Source organism: Rhinolophus sinicus, linkage group LG13 (genome assembly GCF_036562045.2).
Source record: "Rhinolophus sinicus isolate RSC01 linkage group LG13, ASM3656204v1, whole genome shotgun sequence".
Taxonomy (NCBI): Eukaryota; Metazoa; Chordata; class Mammalia; order Chiroptera; family Rhinolophidae; genus Rhinolophus; species Rhinolophus sinicus.
In genome coordinates this window covers 1,020,540-1,040,666 of record NC_133762.1, presented here as the reverse complement: position 1 = coordinate 1,040,666, position 20,127 = coordinate 1,020,540, and the positions used below count along the sequence as shown (strand labels likewise).

The 20,127-nt window shown below is 41.9% G+C and overlaps 1 protein-coding gene across 4 annotated transcripts in view; it reads right to left on the bottom strand.

Annotated features, from left to right (window-relative positions):
* Positions 1-11,277: 11,277 nt before the first annotated feature.
* Positions 11,278-20,127, bottom strand: part of GABRB3 (gamma-aminobutyric acid type A receptor subunit beta3) — a 167,170-nt gene continuing 158,320 nt past the window's right edge. For 2 of the 4 annotated variants that reach the window (XM_074317239.1, XM_019753228.2), the window contains exon 9: positions 11,278-15,811. In XM_074317239.1, the coding sequence (XP_074173340.1) occupies positions 15,470-15,811 (342 nt within the window). In that variant the 3' untranslated portion in view covers positions 11,278-15,469. Of the gene's footprint in view, positions 15,812-19,181; positions 19,430-20,127 lie in introns of those variants that run through there. The other 2 variants (XM_074317238.1, XM_074317237.1) reach the window with 2 other exon arrangements.

Sequence of the window (20,127 nt, the reverse complement as noted above, 5' to 3'; positions counted from 1 at the left end):
CAATTCTTATCATTAGAGATAGTCAGCTTTATTTAAATTATTGTCCTCCCTAGAGACATACTCAAAGTAAATGTTGATGTCTTGTGGTAAATCTCCACAAAGAATCATTTTTATCTATAATGGATGGACATGTAAATAGGACATTATCCATCAGAGACTCAAGGCTCTGAGATTTATTTGTTTCCCTTTACCTCACATTCATTCGTTATTTAAGAAATAATACTATTTTCTGTGAAGAAAATATACAAGAAGCTCGTAAATGACCCAACATAGTACATCCCACAGAAACAGTTTTCTTCTTCCATTGAGAGGTTTATTCTTTTGAGAGTGAGGAATTATCAATCTGGCAAGTCCAGCAATTGTTCATGCTCATTTAGATCAGTAAGATCATTTCAGTTCTGAAGCAGTAACACTAAATGGGTTTTACTTGGTTTATTTAAAACTACAATATTTGAATTTTTATTCTAGGTCTTACTGTTAAACGTATCTTCAAAAGCAAATTTTTCTCAAAAAAAAAAGAAAAAAAAAGAAATGAACAAAGGAGCCATAAGTAGTTGGATAAAGCTGTGAGCAGATACAGGTTTGATGGGGAAAAAATCCATTGCTAACTCAATATAGCGTACTGGATGTTTTTACTGTATTCAGTCTACAATAGTAAAAATAAGAATAATTATTTGAGGAGAAAAGCCTTTTGGGACCTAACACCAGAATGTGATTTTAACTAAAAAGCTAGATTCCAAACTACTTGCTTCTAACTCATCTAAACATCTAAAGCAGGGGTCTTTGATTTTTTTTCTGGGAAGGCCAGGAAGTTAATAGTTTACTTTTCACAGGCCATACAGTGACTGTGAAGGATATTGGCAGAGTTAGAAAGGTGTCCAGAAGCTGACTGGTTTCTAGCAATCTGTTCTTGGAGCAGCCCATCCTGTTAGATCTCCACATCACCCACCACCACCCGTCCTATTCCCTCCAACCCCGCACACTGTGTCTTTTATCACCAGGATAAAACAAACAAACAAACAAATAAACAGCAACAACACAACATTTTCACAAACATCTTTAACAAAGAAATTGAAAAATAATTGTTTATAAAGAACTAGCCTCCTAGGCAGTACATAAGTAGCCCTGAAAAGAAAGGCCCTTTTTAGTTCTGGCATTGGGGGTCCCCAGCATTTAGGTCAACTCCCTGTTTGCTCACCCTAAAATAAACCATTCTTGCTAAAAACACCAGAAACATACCCAGACCTCATATTTAGTTTTAATAGTTATAGGAAAAACCTGGTTGTAAAAGAGAATCACATGAGATATGAGATACAAAGAAAACCTGAGAAAGCGGTCTCGTAAAATACCCCATAAAAGGCCAGTCTCAGAAAGAAATCACTTGCATAAAGAAAAGATCACAGTAAACAAAACAGAAAAATTAGCATTGAAAATAAATACTTTGGGAATCGAAGACAACCTTTGCTATTCTCAGAGAAATTTAAGAAAATGGAGCAGCCCAAACAGCCTAAGACAAAGATCAAAGTAGAAAAATCAGTTGCACTTCCACACATTAGCAACAAACAACCAGAAACTGAAATTTTAAAAGACCATTTACAATACCATCCAAAAATATAAACTAATAGGGATAAACTCAATAAAAGATGTGCAAAATCTCTACATTTAAAACCAAAACTAATTGCTGAGAGAAAGTAAAGGTAAGTTAGAGCAGGGGTTCCCCACCAATTTCCTGCTTCTGGACCTTGTCCTGGTGGAGTCTGCAGACATGTTTGGTCGCCAAGAGTGAGGGGAAGGTGGTGTTACTAGAATCTAGTGGGTGGAGGCCAGGGATGCTGCCAAACACTCCACAATGCACAGGACAGCCCCCTCAACGAAGAATTATGTAACCTACAGTGTCATTGTGCCCAGGTTGAGAAACCCTGGCATAATGAAGAGGAGGATCTTGTCACGGGTCAGGAGACTCAACACTATTCAAATACCAATTCTCCAAAAATTAGTCTATAGATCAGTGTGTATATACAAGTATGGATGTGTGTGTGTGTGTGTGTGTGTGTGTGTGTGTGTGTGCTGTGAACTAGTGACCTAGTTGGTGAATTAACACTGACTTTGAGCCTCACTATAATCCTGCAGTCATCAAGACAGTGTGGTATTGGCCTCAGCGTAACCACATAGATCAATGGAACAGAACAGAGACTACAGATATGGACTCACATATACATGGACACTTGAGTTCCAACAAGGATGCAAAAGTAAATCAGTGGGGGAAAGGATAGTTTTTTTAACAAATTGTGCTACAACAATTAGATATGCATATGTAGAAAATGAGCTTTCATTTATATTTCACAATATATGCAAAAGTTAACTCAAAATGTTTCATAAGTTTACAACTTATACTTAAAACTATAAAACTTCTGGAAGAAAACATAAGGAAAAATCTCTATGACTTATTGTTAGGCAAAGTTTTCATAGAAGAAATACCAAATACATAACGGATAAAGGAAGAAAATAAGTTGGATTTCATCTGAAAAACTCTTAAGAGAAGGGAAAGGCCAGCCATGGACAAGGAGAAAAAAGTTACAAAGCATATATCTGATAAAGGTTTTTATCCAAAATATATAACTATATAAAGAACTTTCAAGACACAATAAGAAAACAAACAAACCAATTAAAAATGGACAGAGGATTTAAACAGGCAAACAGATGGCACATAAATGCATAGGAAGATGTTCAGCATTATTCAATAAGGAAATATAAATTAAAGGCAAAAAAAGATACCACGACGTCACTATTAGAATGGCTAAAAATAAAGACTGACCATAACAAGTGTTGGAGAATATGTGGGGAAACCAGAACTTTCAAACGCCAATGGTGAAATGTAAAATGGCAAAGTCACTATGGAAATCAGTGTGACAATTTCATAAAATGATCAACATAGCCACCATAAGTTCCAGCTATTTCACTGTCAAGTATTTACCCAAGAAAAAGGAAAACACAGGACTCTGTGAAGACTTGTATATGGATGTTCACAGCAGCTTCATGTGCAAGAGTCAAAACGGAGAAAAAATCCCAATGTCTGTCCACAGATGAATGGACAAATTGTGGACATCCATACGATGGTCTACAGCTCGGCAAATGAAAGAGGTGAATTACTGATACACATGACAACACAGATGAATCTCAAAGTTATTATGCTGAGTAAAAGGAGTTAGAGAGGGCTGGCCTTGTGGCTCAGGTGGTTGGAGCTCCAGTGCTCCTAACGCCGAAGGCTGCTGGTTCAATTCCCACATGGGCCAGTGGGCTCTCAACCACAAAGTTGCCAGTTTGATTCTGGGACTCCCTCAAGGGATGGTGGGCTCCGCCCCCTGCAACTAAGAACGGCAACTGGACCTGGGCCTGGACCTGGGCCTGGACCTGGAGCTGAGCTGCACCCTCCACAACTAAGATTGAACAATTAAGATTGAAAGGACAACAACTTGACTTGGAAAAAGTCCTGGAAGTACACACTGTTCCCCAATAAAGTCCTGTTCCCCTTCCCCAATAAAATCTTAAAAAAAATAATGGTGTTAGAGCAGAAAAAAGTGTTTGATTTCATTTATATAAAATTTTGGAAAGCACAAATTCATCTCTAGGTCAGCAGTTGTTGAAAGCACATTAGTTGTTGCTTGGGGTCAGGAATGGGTGTCTTAGAGTCAGATGGAGATAGTACAAAGTGGCACAACTAAACATTTTGGGGGGGAATGAATACATTCACTATTTTTATTGTGATGAAGATTTCGCATACGTCAAAATGTATCAAAATACACATTTTAAATATGTGTAGTTCTTGTGTGTCCTTTATACTTAAATAAGTTATTTAGAAAATGAAATAGAATGTTTAAAAGACAAAGTCAATCTTCCAGAACATGTAGCTAACAGGAGAAAAAAGGTTATTACACAGAGGGTGGCCAAAAAATGTATATACATTTTAAGAAAGGAAAAAACTGTATTAAAATTGTGTTACTCAATATATACCAACAACAAAAGATGAACACAGGTCAGGTGTATACATTTTTTTTGGCACCCCAGTATATTAAGGATCAAACCATTAATTGCAAAATCTGACTAAAAGTAGCACATGAAAAAAGGCAGAGGAGATTTTTAAAAAATAATAATATAGGGAAGTGTTTAGATTTAAAGGATATAGGTCATTAGATTGAGAATTTCACCCAGGATCCAACACAATTGAAAAAAAAAAAAAAAAGATTCACACTAAATACACCTTTGTGAAATTCTAGAGACATTATAAGAGCTCCCTTAATCCAGGGGCAGTTGGATGGAGGGCAGTAGAGGAGACGGGGGTGAGTCCCTGTTAGTAATTGAGAATCAGCTGACATCAAGCTTACTATGGGCATCACTGGATAAAGTACAATAGTACAATGATTCAAAGTCCTAGGGAAATTCTTTTCAATCCACACCAATGCCTAACTCTCAATTAAACATAAAGGACCAAGGAAAGAATCCATATATGCAAAGCCCCAGAAACTTTCTGCCCACACACCCTTCTTGAGACACTGAGGATGAACTTTGACAAAATGAGGAATAAAAACAGGAAATCAGGAGACAAGGACCATTTAAAAAATTGGTGGAACTAATCCAGGCATCCCATGGAAAGAAATCATAGGATGAGAATTCTGCAGTAGGTGCCGAAAGCAAGCAGCCCTATTGTGTGCAGGATGTCATCCAATGCCAAGGAGAGTATTTCCATGAAGAAAAACGGAAATGATTATAAACAGCAGATTGAACGGCTAGGGTGGTGGATGATATTAGGTACAAAGTCAAGAAAGCATACTAGTCTTTCCTCATTAAGGAAAAAGAATGCAAATTAGAAACCCCAGAATGACCATTTGTGGGTGATGGGGAATGGTTAAAACTAGACAAGTCTCGATGCAAGCAGACATGTTGTGGGGTTTCGGTCAACTGAAGGAAGCTAGGAAAAAGCAATTAATTTGCTGTGGAACTTTGGAATATTTACCTTCAAATATTTACCTTGTGAAGTTGAGTAGAAACCTGAGCACACTGCTTAGCTCTGCTTTGAGTCACATTTAATAACGTGAATATTGTACACTGGTTTCCAACTGTTAGCATTCATTTGTAATCAAAACCCTGAAGGCTGAGTATGGCGACTGTGCTAAATGGAACCTTGACAATGCAGTAATGGCTTTTTTCTTACACTCCAGTTGATCCTACTTTCTGGGCAGAAAAACTCTTAACTACAGTCTTTCTGGTTTTTTTTACCCTTCTTCAAACACTTGTCTTTATACATGCAAATGAATAATATTCACTAAATACCAAATACTTGAACTGTACTTTCAAAGTATAGGTCAATGTGGGTTGTTCATTAATTAGAATCTATCTAAAAACATTATATTAAATACCAAATATATTGTATGCAGAATGTAAATATTTTTTACCTTGATAATGTAAAAGTACAGTTACAGTGAAAAGAAGATGGGAGGTGAGAAAGAGGAAAGAGACACACATAGGACAGGGCTGTTAATATCTTTTAAAAATGGAGGGTCAGGAGACCACTGCCTAAACCTAAAGTAAGAAATGAGGTTTGAGTTGTGAAGTTGTGTTCTTACAATCACATGGCTGTGGGGACCACTAACGAGTCTCCCATTTGTCTCCAAGATGTACTCACATATATCCACACCCACACCAGACGTGATTTACACTCAGTCATTTCAGAGACTCACGTTTCACTTGCAAGGACCCCTGCACTGCTGGCCTTAGAACCCCAAATGGAACCTATTTATATAAAAAGCAAGGGCCCTCGCCTATGAGACCCTCTAACACCAGGAGTGCCCCAACTGATAACCATTGCTCGTTTACTCCCATCAGGGGTACATGTCCTACCTTAAAAATGTTATCACAGGTTCCAAAGAGTCAATCTTCTCTGAAGAATAATTTCCCCATTCAAATGAGAGTTCACAATCCTTGTCCCTTAGAAACTGATAAAAAGGCAAGAATTGGAAGATGGTGCCAAACGTGTACATGAGCCGTGGCAGTCACGGGGACTTGGTATGAGCAGATTCCAGATGAGGCTCTCTGGGGACACGGTAATGGGTTGCTGTATTCACTGAAGCTTCTCAGTCAATCAAAAGCAGGATGCTTTTAAAAGAAGCTTTAAGACAACCAAGATGGCGCAGTAGGTAAACGCTGTGCTCACCTTCTCTCACAACCACATCAACATTACAACTCATCTATAAAACAACCATTACTGAGAATCACCTAAAATCTTGCTGAACTGAAGCCTTTTGTCATGCAGGGTCTCAGCTCCCACTACCAACACAAGAATGCAGGATATGGTGAGGCCAAAAAGGAACACCAACGGAGCCATGGACAGGGGAGTCACACTACATTTTTGCTGGCAGCTGGGAGACACCGGGAGCACGAATCACATGATCCGCAATCTGCTGTCCACCTCTCTGCCAACCAATCAACCCCCCAACGCAGCCACAGCAGTTATATCAGTGGCTAATGACTGGTTATAGCTGATGGCCAACTAGTCACAGCTGATGGTCATCTACTACCCAACCAGCATCTTTTCATGTGAGGCTGAGAACCTGGAAAATGCTCTCTGGGACTCTGTCCCCACACCTTTCAACTAAGGATGCACAAAAGAAGCCACCTCCACACTGGTAGGAAGGTCAGAGATGCAGAACGGGCTGGTCCTACACCTGCATGTGACCATTAAAGATCGGGAGGGTTATTTCCATTGTGGGGGTCCCCCCATCCCCTAGAGGAGTGAGGGATCTCAGCCCCACCCCAGCCCAGGATCCCAGTGCAGGGGAGAGACGTCCCCATAATTTCTGGTTGTGAAAACCAGTGGAGATTGTGACTTAGTGAGACTTAGTGTGGCTGCACTCCCAGGCATGCCCCTTAAAGGGGCTGCACATGGACCTACCCACCAATGGAATCACTTGCTCTGAGATCCAGCGCTGGGCAGCAGCTGGAAAGGCGGCATGGACAAACGGTGGGGAATTGAATTGTCTGGCTTGGGACAGGGCCCAAGAGGTTGTTTTCCCCTGGATGGGGGAGCTGACTGAAGCCATTGTTTCTTTCCTTTTTTATTTTTATTTTTATTTTTGAAGATTTTATTGGGGAAGGGGAACAGTGTGTACTTCCAGGACTTTTTTTTTTTTCCCAAGTCAAGTTGTTGTCCTTTCGATCTTAGTTGTGGAGGATGCTGTTCAGTTTCAAGTTGTTGTCCTTTCAGTCTTAGTTGTGAAGGGTGTAGCTCAGCCCCAGGTCCAGTTGCCATTGCTAGTTGCAGGGGGCACAGCCCATCATTCCTTGCAGGAGTCGAACCAGCAACCTTGTGGTTGAGAGGACATGTTCCAACCAACTGAGCCATCCGGGAGCTCAGCGGCAGCTCAGCTCAAGGTGCCCTGTTCAATCTTAGTTGCAGGGGGTGCTGCCCACCATCCCTTGCGGGAGTCGAGGAATTGAACTGGCAACCTTGTGGTTGAGAGCCCACTAGCCCATGTGGGAATCGAACTGGCAGCCTTCGGAGTTATGAGCATGGAGGTATAACTGCCTGAGGCACCGGGCCGGCCCCGAGGCCATGGTTTCTTTGTTGAGCCCTCCCCCTTCCCAGCGTGCGAACATAGGCTGCTGCCATTTCTGAGTCTGTGCCGTTAGTTCACCCCAACCAGCGGTTAGAGACCTGGCCTCACCCTACTTTCGGGCACACCCAGGCCACTTCCAGGGCTTTTTCATGCAAACTGCCTGCCTTGGCTCAAGCTGCATACTTTCCTAGACTCTCAAATGTTTGTGGAACCCAGACAAGCAGCATCTGGTTTGAACATGTCCTGTACTTCTGGCTGAGCAGCCCTAAGCTGGCATTAGTGGCAGCCTTCCTTGGTTTGTGGCTTGGCTTCTCAAGGTGCTTCCAAGCACAGCACAGGCAGCAGACATCTGTGGATTTCTTTCTGGTTCCTGCTGGGTGACCCTGGGTGGGGCACAGACTATGGCTGAACTTGACCTACAGCGGATCCTTCCAAGGTGGTTCTGGGGCTGCCACCCCCAGTAGTCAGCTTCAAAATGAGCTGGAGCATCACCCAGCTGCCTCAAAGTATGATACACCCAAGGGGCAGTTTGGGCAGGCACCAGAATCCTGCTGAGGCAGATCCTGCTCTGTAGGATCAGCCCCTGCACAACAACTCTTCCACTGTAGTCAAGGCCAGTCCTCACAACCAGTGAGCCCAAGGGTCAGTCCCTCCCATGGATATGCAATTATCAACCAAGGTCAACTACAAAAGTAGGGCACACACAACCCACACAAGGGACACACCTGGAGTGTGTGGCTCAGAGGAGCAGAAAGACTGTGCCACTGAACCCCACAGCACACCTACTACATAAGGACACTATACTAAGACCAGAAGACATAGCAGCCCTACCTAATACATAGGAACAAACACAGGGAGGCAGCCAAAATGGGGAGACAAAGAAACATGTCCCAAATAAAAGAACAGAACAGAGCTCCAGAAAAAGAACTAAACAAAACGGAGTTAAGCAATCTATCAGATGCAGAATTTCAAACATTGGTTATAAGGATGCTCAGTGATCTCAGGGAGAACTTCAACAGAGAGATAGGAAACACAAAAATGGAAATGGAAAACATAAAAAAGAGCTAGTCAGAAATAAAGGATACAATAACAGAAATGAAGAATATATTACAGGGAATCAACAGTAGATTAGATGAAGCAGAGGCTCCAACCAGTGAATGTAGAAGATAAGGTAGCAGAAAACACCCAGCCAGGACAGCAAAAAGAAAAAATAATCCAAAATATTGAGAATTTAAGGGGCCTCCAGGATAATATCAAGTGTACCAACATTCGCATTAAAGGGGGTACCAGAAGGAGAAGAGAGAGCAAGAAATTGAAAACCTATTTGAAGAAATAATGACAGAAAACTTCCCTAACCTGGTAAAGGAAATAGACGTACAAGCCCAGGAAGCACAGAGAGTCCCAAACAAGATGAACCCAAACAGGTCCACAGCAAGACACATCATAATTAAAATGCCAAAGGTTAAAGACATAGAGAGAATCTTAAAAACAGCAAGAGAAAAGCAGGTTGTTACCTACAAGAGAGCTCCCGTAAGACTACCAGCTAATTTGTCAACAGAAACTCTGCAGGCCAGAAGGGACTGGCAGGAAATACTCCAAGTGATAAAAAGCAAGGACCTACAACCAAGACTACTCTACCTAAAAGCTATCATGTAGAATTGACGGATAGATAAGGAGCTTCCCAGACAAGAAAAAACTGAAGGAGTTCATCACCACAAAAACAGTATTACAAGGAATCTTAGAGGGACTTCTTTAAGATGGGAAGGTGGTTAAGAATGGGTGAAAGGGGAAGGGATTAAGAAGTACAAATTTGTTGTTCCACAGTAGTCATGGGGATGTAGGGTATAGCATAAGGAATATAGTCAATAATATTGTAATAACTAGGTATGGTGTCAGATAGGTACTAGATCTGTCAGGGTGATAGATGGGAATGGGGTGGGGGGCAGGTTGAAAAGGTGAATATATTAAGAAATACAAATTGGGGGCTGGCCCTGTGGCTCAGGTGGTTGGAGCTCCGTGCTCCTAACGCCGAAGGCTGTCGGTTTGATTCCCGCATGGGCCAGTGGGCTCTCAACCACAAGGTTGCCAGTTCGACTCCTCGACTCCCACAAGGGATGGTGGGCTGCGCCCCCTGCAACTTACAGCAACTGGACCTGGAACTGAGCTGCGCCATCCACAACTAAGATTGAAAGGACAACAACTTGACTTGGAAAAAGTCCTGGAAGTACACACTGTTCCCCAATAAAGTCCTGTTCCCCTTCCCCAATAAAATCTTTAAAAAATAATAATAAAATAAAATAAAATAAGAAAGGACATCTTGACTTGAAAAAATCCTGGAAGTACACAATGTTCCCAATAAAATCTTAAAAAAAAAAAAAGAATAAAAGAAATACAAACTGGTAGTTAATATAGAATGGAGTATATAATCAACAATGTTGTAAAGCTCATGTAAGGTGCCAGATGGGCACTGGACTTATCAGTGGGATCACGTCATAGACTGTGTAGATGCCTGACCAATGTGTTGTACAACTGAAGAGCTGAAGTAGAATAATACTGAATGTCAACTATAACCAAATATATAGGTATATATAGTCACGGGATGTAGAGTACAGCATTGGGAAGATAGTCGATGGTGTTGTAATAGCTATATAAGATGTCAGAGGGGTAGTAGCTTGGGGGGTGGGCTATCACTTTATGAGGGGTTTAAATGGCGAACTATTATGTTGTTTTGTACACCTGAAACTAATAATAAAAAAATTTAAAAAATCTAGTCAAACTTTGAAAATCCTTTCTTCTGCAGTCATTGGCCATTTAAACTTCTTATCTGAATAATGTTTTCAACTAATGAAGTGAGAAATGTCCCCATAGTGAGGTTCCAGGCTTAGACAAGGAATTAGTGTGAAATGTGTCCAGGTCAAGGTCTCCAAATAGCTCAGGGATAGAGAAAAACATGTTCACGGGGAAAAAAGAAAAAAAATGTATGAAACCAAATAAGTGAAAACAGGACTTGTAAAGGATGACTGAAGAGTTTGTATTGTTTTGCTTAGAGCAGATAACTTTGAAGGTAAACCTTCATTAAACACTACTTGGCTGAGAGTATTTTGTAAGACTGGTGACTACAGTGGGCAGTTCTCCTTTTAAGGTGTTTACAGGTGAGCTCTTAGCCTTTCTGGGAGCCTAAAGATATATTTCCTAATAAAAGTTATACCTGGTTTGAGGTGTCAGAGGATCTGCATTCATTCATTCATTCATCCATCCATCCATAGATATTGCTTATTACATTTTCACTAGAGGAGAAACAGAGGAAATTGCCTTTTACTATTAAAGAACTAAAGACAGAGGGCCAACATCACCTGTGCCAGAGGTTGTTAGTAGGTTGATTCTTTGGCCTTTAATATAAAACTATTTGTCTTAAAACATTTATTTGAAGAGAGGGACAGGCTGGATTTGTGTGTGTCTAGTTATCCTTTGAAGTACAGAATAAATCGTGGTTTTCAAAAAAGTCACAGTTCAATTGGTTTCATACACCATGAGTTTTGAGCTTATTTCTTTTTAGCATAACCAAAATGGGCACACACAACCAAAAATACCTGGAATTAAAATAATCACACCCTCACAACCACAGATAGCCAAGGGAGAAAAAAATAAATCAGTCTTCACATTTAAGTCAGTTAGTCCTTTTTTAATAAATTTGAATTCATTCATCAACAAATTTCATATTGTATCTATCACTCAATGTTGCTGTTTGTTTTTCATGTCAAATAATACCAAAAATTACATCAATGTGCTTAAGCAAAATCAGGTTTTATCTTTACAATGAGATGAAATCAACATGGGAATTGACCGTGACAGCAGTCGCCTATTCCTACTAGAATAATCCTGTACTTACCTTGAACATACGCACTGACTTGTGAAGTAGAAACATGAGTGTATGTGTGGGGCTGGCCCCAGGGAGGGGCCTGTTGTGTGAGTCTCTCTCTGGGAGGTCACTGTTTCCCCAGGTGTTGGAAATTGAGTATTTCAGGAAAACATGGCACCTTTCAATGCAGTAGAAGAGGTAATTGATCCAAGGCACACTAGCTAGTGTCCTGGGAAAATTTAATCCACCTGGGCAGCTGTTTGCCCCACGACTCAGCGTTACTGTGACGGTGGCTCGTGTCAGAGCCAATTAACTGTTCACCAACTAACTGTTCAGTTTTGCTTACATAAAATGGCCAGACATATAAACTGGTTTATCAGGTGGAGAGTTAAAGGAAGAATTATGGAATGGTTTATTCTATTCTTTCAAGCCAGGAGATTCCATGCTGAACCCATTCTGTTAGAACACACCATTGTGTGACAACCGCCAATGGGATTGTCTACTAGATACCACTGCAATGGGCCTGTCCCCTTAAAACCAGCCCCAAGCGTGCTTGGCGTCGCGTCTGCAAGGATCTCCTTGGTGAAAATATTGATTAGCTGGACAGGGAAGAAGGGCCTTGATGTGAATAAGAGAACATGTCAGAAGCTCTAGGTGCTGGCGTTAAAAACACTCGATATAGCACATGGAATGTGATTTTCAGAGCTGACAGGAATATTCTCATGGCATATTTTCTAGTTCACTTTAGATTCAGGGGGACATAGATGTCTCCTGGGATAGACAATGAAATCCCTCTCCACTCCCAGGGTGGGTGAACAAGACCAGCTTCGCAGGCCAGCCCAATCAGATCAGTCTCTCTCTCTGAGGGGATTTGTGGAGTAGGTCTCTTGAACTGTCTCAAGTATATCTGAACACAGGTCATTACAAGATGCTCCTGTACACTATGAGCCCCTGGGAAGCATTTCGGAAAGACAGGACTACTTAGAAAATTAACTTTTTATTACGTTCAGTTTTTGAGAAAGAAATACCATTATATTCAAAATTCATTATATTCAACTTTTGTCTCCTTACTCATGAGGTTTGGACATGGGTGACAGCCACCTCCCAGTAATGCCAAAGGTCGGGGTTCAGAATCATCAACCCTGCTCGCTCACTGGCTCCAGTAACTACTGCAGAGTAATGAGAGGCTGTTGTGACAGAGCACACAACCAAATGCAACTCTCTTCTGCCAAAACCAGAGTTATGCTTCTCAATATTTCTCACAACTTTTAAAAATGGAGAAGCTATAAAATAATTTTATTAGAAGAAAAGTAAGTTTCTTCTTAAATGGAGTAAAGCAAATACATACCCAAGGATCTTAAAAAGTTTGTTTTTTACAGAATATATGTATGTACTTCTGTGTGTGTGGTGTGTATGTGTAGTTACAAACACTATTTATAGGATAGCTATTATGTTAACTTCATCGCAGTGTCTACAAAGTTGTGGATCTCAGTCTTGGTGCCAAATGCATATAAAAAGCTCAAAAGCTGTTATGACTATACCATGCAAATTTATATCCAGAAAACCTCGGGAAGTAGACCACAGCTCTTCTGAGCCCCATGGGGTTTCTGCCTTTGATATTTGGGTACCTCGACTATTCATCACAAACATTTTGAATCACTTTCCTTCCAGAAAAAAATGAATGTCACAGTTCTGAATAGTATACGAGTAAATTGTACACTTAAATCGAGCATTGACTGCTTTTTGTCCACATTCATTTGCATTTTGGGGTCCCTCCTTGCTCATTCCTCGAATCACTGGATACAGAAAAAAGATACCTGAAGTATTGAAAGGGATAAGGTCTTCACAAATGTCCTTTTTTTTTTTTTTCTTTAACATGTTAACAATGATAAGGCCACTTACAAGGTTTTTCCCAATCTGTTTAACTTTGAAGATTCCCCCATTGTTGCCCACGAAAAAAACTGTCGGAGAAAAGCCAAAGACCAAGAAATCACCTGGTCATCTCCAGACAAAAACAAAACCAGAGAGCAGGGGTTGGGAGAAGACATTGAAGAAAGGCAGGAATGAAGTAGGGGAAAGGATATAAAAATTGGTCCTTGCTTCTAGAATGAGACTTCGTGGATTATGTTTCACCTGACAGTGGGTTTTGAACTGTTGCAGACGCCCACAAATTAAAGGTTATTATGGTCGCCAAAGAAAAATCTAGTTATGGTCATCAGCTCATGGTGATGGCCCCACCACGTGCACCCCCAGGAAAGGTGGTGCCTCTGTCTACATGGAAAGATCTGGTACCAGCTATTAGAGAACCAGATGACACTCTGGTCATTGGTTTTGTATAGAACAGAGAGGGTGAGGCATATGTGGCATTTGGGGATAAAGTATTAATTTAGCAGTTCTTTTCAGAATATTTTGCTTTTTTTTCCTCCAAATGCTTAACTTCACTGTGACATCTGTTTGCACAACTGTAGTCACTTCAGTTTATGGATGCCTGTGATAGAAATATTGTTTACAAAAAATATATCATCTCTTTTTTTTCTTTAGAAAGATCTCATCTAAATAGTAAGTTAAGGTTGCATCTATGAAACCAGTGCACCTTGTCTTGTTTCTACGAGCTTTAAAAAGTCCAAATACTGATGAGGCCGTGGGTCAGACGGAAACAAAAGTGACTGTGTGTGTCGTCAGGTTGCTCTCCTTTGCCTCAAGAGAATGGTCACGAGTCAGTGGGTGACACGTGGTGAGTACTGGGTATGTTTCTGCAGCGTCCTAGTTAGACTAGGAGTGGTCAGATGTGCTTATGACATGTGTCAAATACAGAAATAAAGGCATGAGGATGGTTCTTGGTTTCTGAAATTGAACAGTAGAAGTGTTTTAGCTTCAATCTTAATTCTAGATAACAGAAAGTAGTCACATCACATAAAAATATAACATTGCATGCTGCCATGGTAGCAAGCATAAGAAACAATATCTTGGGAAATATACACATATATATGCATGTTATGCAAATATATTTTATATTAACATACAATGTTATAAGAGTGATTGGTAACGTAAAGACAAGGGGGGGGGGGAGTCATCCTAGATGGTTTTACCTTAGAGTAACAAATAACCTGAGATGTCTACGCTTTCTGTTAAATATCAGGCCTAGAAATCCATGAGATGTGGAAGCCAGTTTCGATGATTGAAATGTCATCTGAACATTGGCACTGTGTTCCCACTGTGTGACAGGTAAGCCAATCCACTCCAATGAACGACAACAAAAACCAGACTGTACATCAGAGTACTTACAATTAGATGCCATCCATGTCTGATGGGTTTTCATAAAATGGACGTTCAGACACCAATGTGGGATCTTTCTATGTTTAAGAAAATGGTGAGATCACACTCACCCCATCTACTAAACCAGTGCAGAAAACAGACGCCCAAAAAACCCCATCGCCAAAAAAGCTGAAAAGCTTTCGCTTAGTAAACTGAAAGAGAGGATATGAAGTAGGTGACACGTTTTAAACTATCAATACCACTGTATGAGGTTTTGAAGATTAACTAAGAGTTTCTTTCTGATTTTTCAACTAAAACATCTAACTTATGATAATAAAAGACACATTTTGGGATGATGTGTTTCATGCCCTCATTCTCAAGGCATCATATTTAGACAATGCTTGTCCCTTTCAATTAAAAAAGAAAAAAAACTATGACTTTCTTTAATTTGCATCCTGTGTTAAATTTGTCCATAGCTGCAAAATGTATATATGTATGTGTATTTGTTTTAAATACACATGGGTACTGACCCCTGTGTGTATAAACACATACACATACATCCTCATATACACGTGTATTTTATATATATGCTGAAAGTTCACATATATATACAATTGCGTATGTATATATGTATGTGTGTGCACGCGTGTGTGTCTCTGTGTGTGTAAAGGTATAAAAACTTGACAGGCAGAGTAATACTTCACTCAGTGTTAAATGAAGTCTTTGAAAAGTCAAGTACAGTCACTCAGTTAACATAGTACAGCCAGTAAACTAAGTTGAAAAGAGAAAAAGTGAATGGAAATACGATCCTGGACCATCTGTCTATGGCATTCACATCGGTTAGATCGGGGATTTTAATTTTGAGCTGCGAAGATCTCCTCCGTAGATGGGTCTTCTTGTGTGGGAGGCCCCTGTCCCCCATGTGTCGCCCATGCCCCTCCCTGGGCACGCTGTGTTTCCTGTACTGGATTCCTGAGTTGTCAAAGGATATTGCTGAATTCCTCGTGTCACCGACGCTGCCCGCGACCTCATTCATTTCATTGTGAACCTCCAGGGAAGTTAACAGAATATTTCCATGAGCATCCACCTAATTGGAAGAAAATGCACGTCGTTAGACAGCCAGCATGTCAATAAATCTAATTTCCATATGCAAATCCAGGGCAGGCTTGCCATACAATCATGTCACATGTCTTATGAGAATGTGCACATCTGTCAAACACAGCACTCTGTGTTGGTGGGAAATGTCATTTTGGAGGCTTAAGTGCAGTTTAGAGACTTTATTTCCTTGATTTAAAAATTGTCACATAAGAGATTAGATAAAATGAGGAGGAACTTTTCAAATTGAAATTTCACACTATGGATACAAGTCCTTCCTGAAGAGAAAATTAAAGTACGAATGCCTTTCAAGACGATAACTTTGTGTTATAACCATTTTTTTCTGCTACTGTAAACTGGATGGACAGTATTCTCCCGTTCTTCTCTGGAAGTCACCTTGTCCCCTTTTCTGGTGGTATAAAAATACCCACATTACAGGGCAGACGCAAGCGAACACTCGTATGACGACTTTGGTAGGGTAGATGGACACTGCCACGCGGGCACAATTCCTAGCCCACTTCCGGTCCTGGCAGGACGCCTACATTTTAAGGGCTATATTTAAGACAGGCTGAAGTCCCTTTCCACATTTCAGCCAAACTTGAAAATGAAAACATTGAATTCTGTGTGAAAAACAGCTTCAGACCTTTCAGGATAGTCTACTCATGATGGGCCATGGTCTGCCATGGAACTTTCCACAGAGCATGCCTGAGGCTCAGGGTCCCCAGTGCAGTCCCTCCTGGGGTGAGTCTGTAATGTCTCCTCTCTGAGCATACCACGCCCTCTCAGGGCATCGTGGGCCATCCCACTGTCGCCTGGGTGATCACTGTTCTCCACTCCTTGCCCCGTCCTTGTGTAAAGCCTACTTCCTCTAGAACTAGGTTAGGTGTCTCTGGCTTCCTCCGTGAAGCTTTCACAAAATCAGTTATTTTGTGGAAGAATCATTTATTGTTATACTAATTGAATCTCCCCATCTTCTGTATACCCTTTACTTTTATTAAAGGCTAGATGTGCAGGAGGTGAGGTGGGGAGAGAAGATGCTGGACTAAGAAGAAGCAGGAGCCTGTGCCAATCTCAGCACTGACAGGAGCACAGGTGGGATGGCCCCCAGGCACCCAGGTGGCCCAGACTCAGGAAGGGCCATACACATCCAGGCCACCCAGGCTCTGACACAAAAGGCACTGAACAGGACTCTGAGATGTCTATGCCATGGTTTGGGAATGTCATTCAAGGTTGCTTAACTAAGCTTGGGGAAGGAGAGGTGTGGTCAGCAGGATGTCCCACGTTACTCCCCAGAACCTGCGTGTGTTACCTACACACAAACGGGACTAATTAAGGTTAGGGATCTTTTGATGGGGGGGAAGGGGATTTCCTGATTAACCCTTAAAGTGAAGAACTTTCACCAGCTAGAATCAGACGAGGAAGTCGGCAAGATGCAGAAGGTGAAAGTGTGAGTTGAGGTGTGACAAGAACCGGGTTCGCCATGGTAGAGAGGGCTGCAGGGAGGGCACGAGAAGAAATAGGGTGGCCTCCAGGAGCAAAGACTGGCTGCCAGTCTGTGTGGCAGGGAGAGCTCAGTTCTACCACCACAAGGGACTTGTGTGGTCAACAACTTGAACGGCCTGGGTGGGGGTAGATTTACCCGCAGAGCCTCCAGAAAGGAATTCAGCCTGACTGACCCCTCGTTTTCTATCTCCTAAGGTGAGAGCCAGCTGAGCCCCACTGTACCCGGACCTCTGACTGACACGCCTGTGACGTCATGCTGGGTGCTGTTTAAAGTGGCTACGTCTATGGTAATTTGCTATGGCAGCAACCAAAACTAGTACCGGAGGGAAGAAGGAAGGTCTCAGTGGGGAAATGCAGTTGAGTTGGGCCTCAAAGAATGAGGAGACATCTTCTAGGCAACAGGCAGGAAAAAGACAAGCGAAGTCTTGGAGATCACCTGGGGGGTTCTGAGAAACACAAACTTTCTGAGGGGGACTCAAGTCCTGGAGAGAATGGATTCAGACACACAGTTGCCGGCACTTGCTAAGCTCGTGATAGATGGGATGCCTGGCCTTCTTATCGCCGTCACTGTCATCTTTGTATCATCTTATCATAATAGGCAAGTACCCCTGGTGGTGAACAGAAAAGGAGTCAGCCACAGCGATTTCTAGGTAGAAAAGTGACGTAGCTCTGAAACACAACTCAAGCTACAGGATGAAGGGTAAAAGGTGGATTCAGGGTAAGAAAGTGGAGAGAGGGCCTGAGCTCAAGTGCACTGTACTGGTTCCTGTGCCCTTCAGGACAGTCTGGAAGACAAACGCCAAAAGATAATGAGTCTCTGCTTCCTTCCTGGCGTAGCACCCAATGCCAGCATTTTCTGCAGGTGTTACCCAACCCTTGGTGTGCCCCCAGCAGCGGCTTCACGGTGCCAGTTCATTTCTGCGTCTCCACAGTTAAGGCAGTGGGGAGGGGTGGAGAGAGACGTTCTCACCACCCCACCCCCACCCAGCCCCCGACCTTTCCTGAGCTCCCTATAGAGACACCGACATGGTCCATGCAGCAGTGAGCATGCCCTTGGCCTGGCTTGTACCCTGTTTTCCTGCCCAACACTGCCTGTGAACCACAGGGTGAAGGGTATCACGGCAGGGATAAACCATGAGCATCTATGGTTTCTGCAGAAGGCAGACAACCAGCTGGGGGGTGCTTGGCGATGCAAATGGACGAAGATAACACCTTCTGTACCTGGGAGAAAACTCTTCATGGAGACCCACCCTTGGGAAACGAGGCAGAGTGCTGCCAGAATCACACGAGCTATGTTATCTTTTTATCCAGTGGAAGGAAACATTCCAGTGGGGCCTGCATCTTGAAAGAACCAAGAACGTTAGACCTTTGCAAAAGTTTGGTTTTTTCCAAGTAGTAATGTAGAATTTATTCTCTTCAGTAAGTGATTTATTACACATTAATTACAAACTCAGAAGACTGAAATTGTTTTTCTGAAGGTAGAGAAAAAACCAAAACATTATTTAGCTTAAAAAAAAAATAAATAAACAACCTCTGCATTCTATATAATGATTTGAACACAAAAAAAACCCATGAGATGAAAAGCCCTATCGTCCACATGGGAAGATGGGATGCCTCACCAGACACAAGCACTCTGAGGTTCTGGACCCTTCCTCAGGATTGCTCATGCAAAACATTCCTGTACACCTGCTCTGAGTCATGCCCTGTGCCTGGGGTGGGACCCCACATATCAATAAGAGAAGGTCACTGCTTCCCAGGTGTCTAGCAGGAGACAGCTTCAAGTAATCAGCAAAAACATTTTTTAAAAGAGAAAAGTGAATGGAAATACGATCCTGGACCATCTGTCTATGGCATTCACATCGGTTAGATCGGGATTTTAATTTTGAGCTGCGAAGATCTCCTCCGTAGATGGGTCTTCTTGTGTGGGAGGCCCTGTCCCCATGTGTCGCCCATGCCCCTCCCTGGGCACGCTGTGTTTCCTGTACTGGATTCCTGAGTTGTCAAAGGATATTGCTGAATTCCTCGTGTCACCGACGCTGCCCGCGACCTCATTCATTTCATTGTGAACCTCCAGGGAAGTTAACAGAATATTTCCATGAGCATCCACCTAATTGGAAGAAAATGCACGTCGTTAGACAGCCAGCATGTCAATAAATCTAATTTCCATATGCAAATCCAGGGCAGGCTTGCCATACAATCATGTCACATGTCTTATGAGAATGTGCACATCTGTCAAACACAGCACTCTGTGTTGGTGGGAAATGTCATTTTGGAGGCTTAAGTGCAGTTTAGAGACTTTATTTCCTTGATTTAAAAATTGTCACATAAGAGATTAGATAAAATGAGGAGGAACTTTTCAAATTGAAATTTCACACTATGGATACAAGTCCTTCCTGAAGAGAAAATTAAAGTACGAATGCCTTTCAAGACGATAACTTTGTGTTATAACCATTTTTTTCTGCTACTGTAAACTGGATGGACAGTATTCTCCCGTTCTTCTCTGGAAGTCACCTTGTCCCCTTTTCTGGTGGTATAAAAATACCCACATTACAGGGCAGACGCAAGCGAACACTCGTATGACGACTTTGGTAGGGTAGATGGACACTGCCACGCGGGCACAATTCCTAGCCCACTTCCGGTCCTGGCAGGACGCCTACATTTTAAGGGCTATATTTAAGACAGGCTGAAGTCCCTTTCCACATTTCAGCCAAACTTGAAAATGAAAACATTGAATTCTGTGTGAAAAACAGCTTCAGACCTTTCAGGATAGTCTACTCATGATGGGCCATGGTCTGCCATGGAACT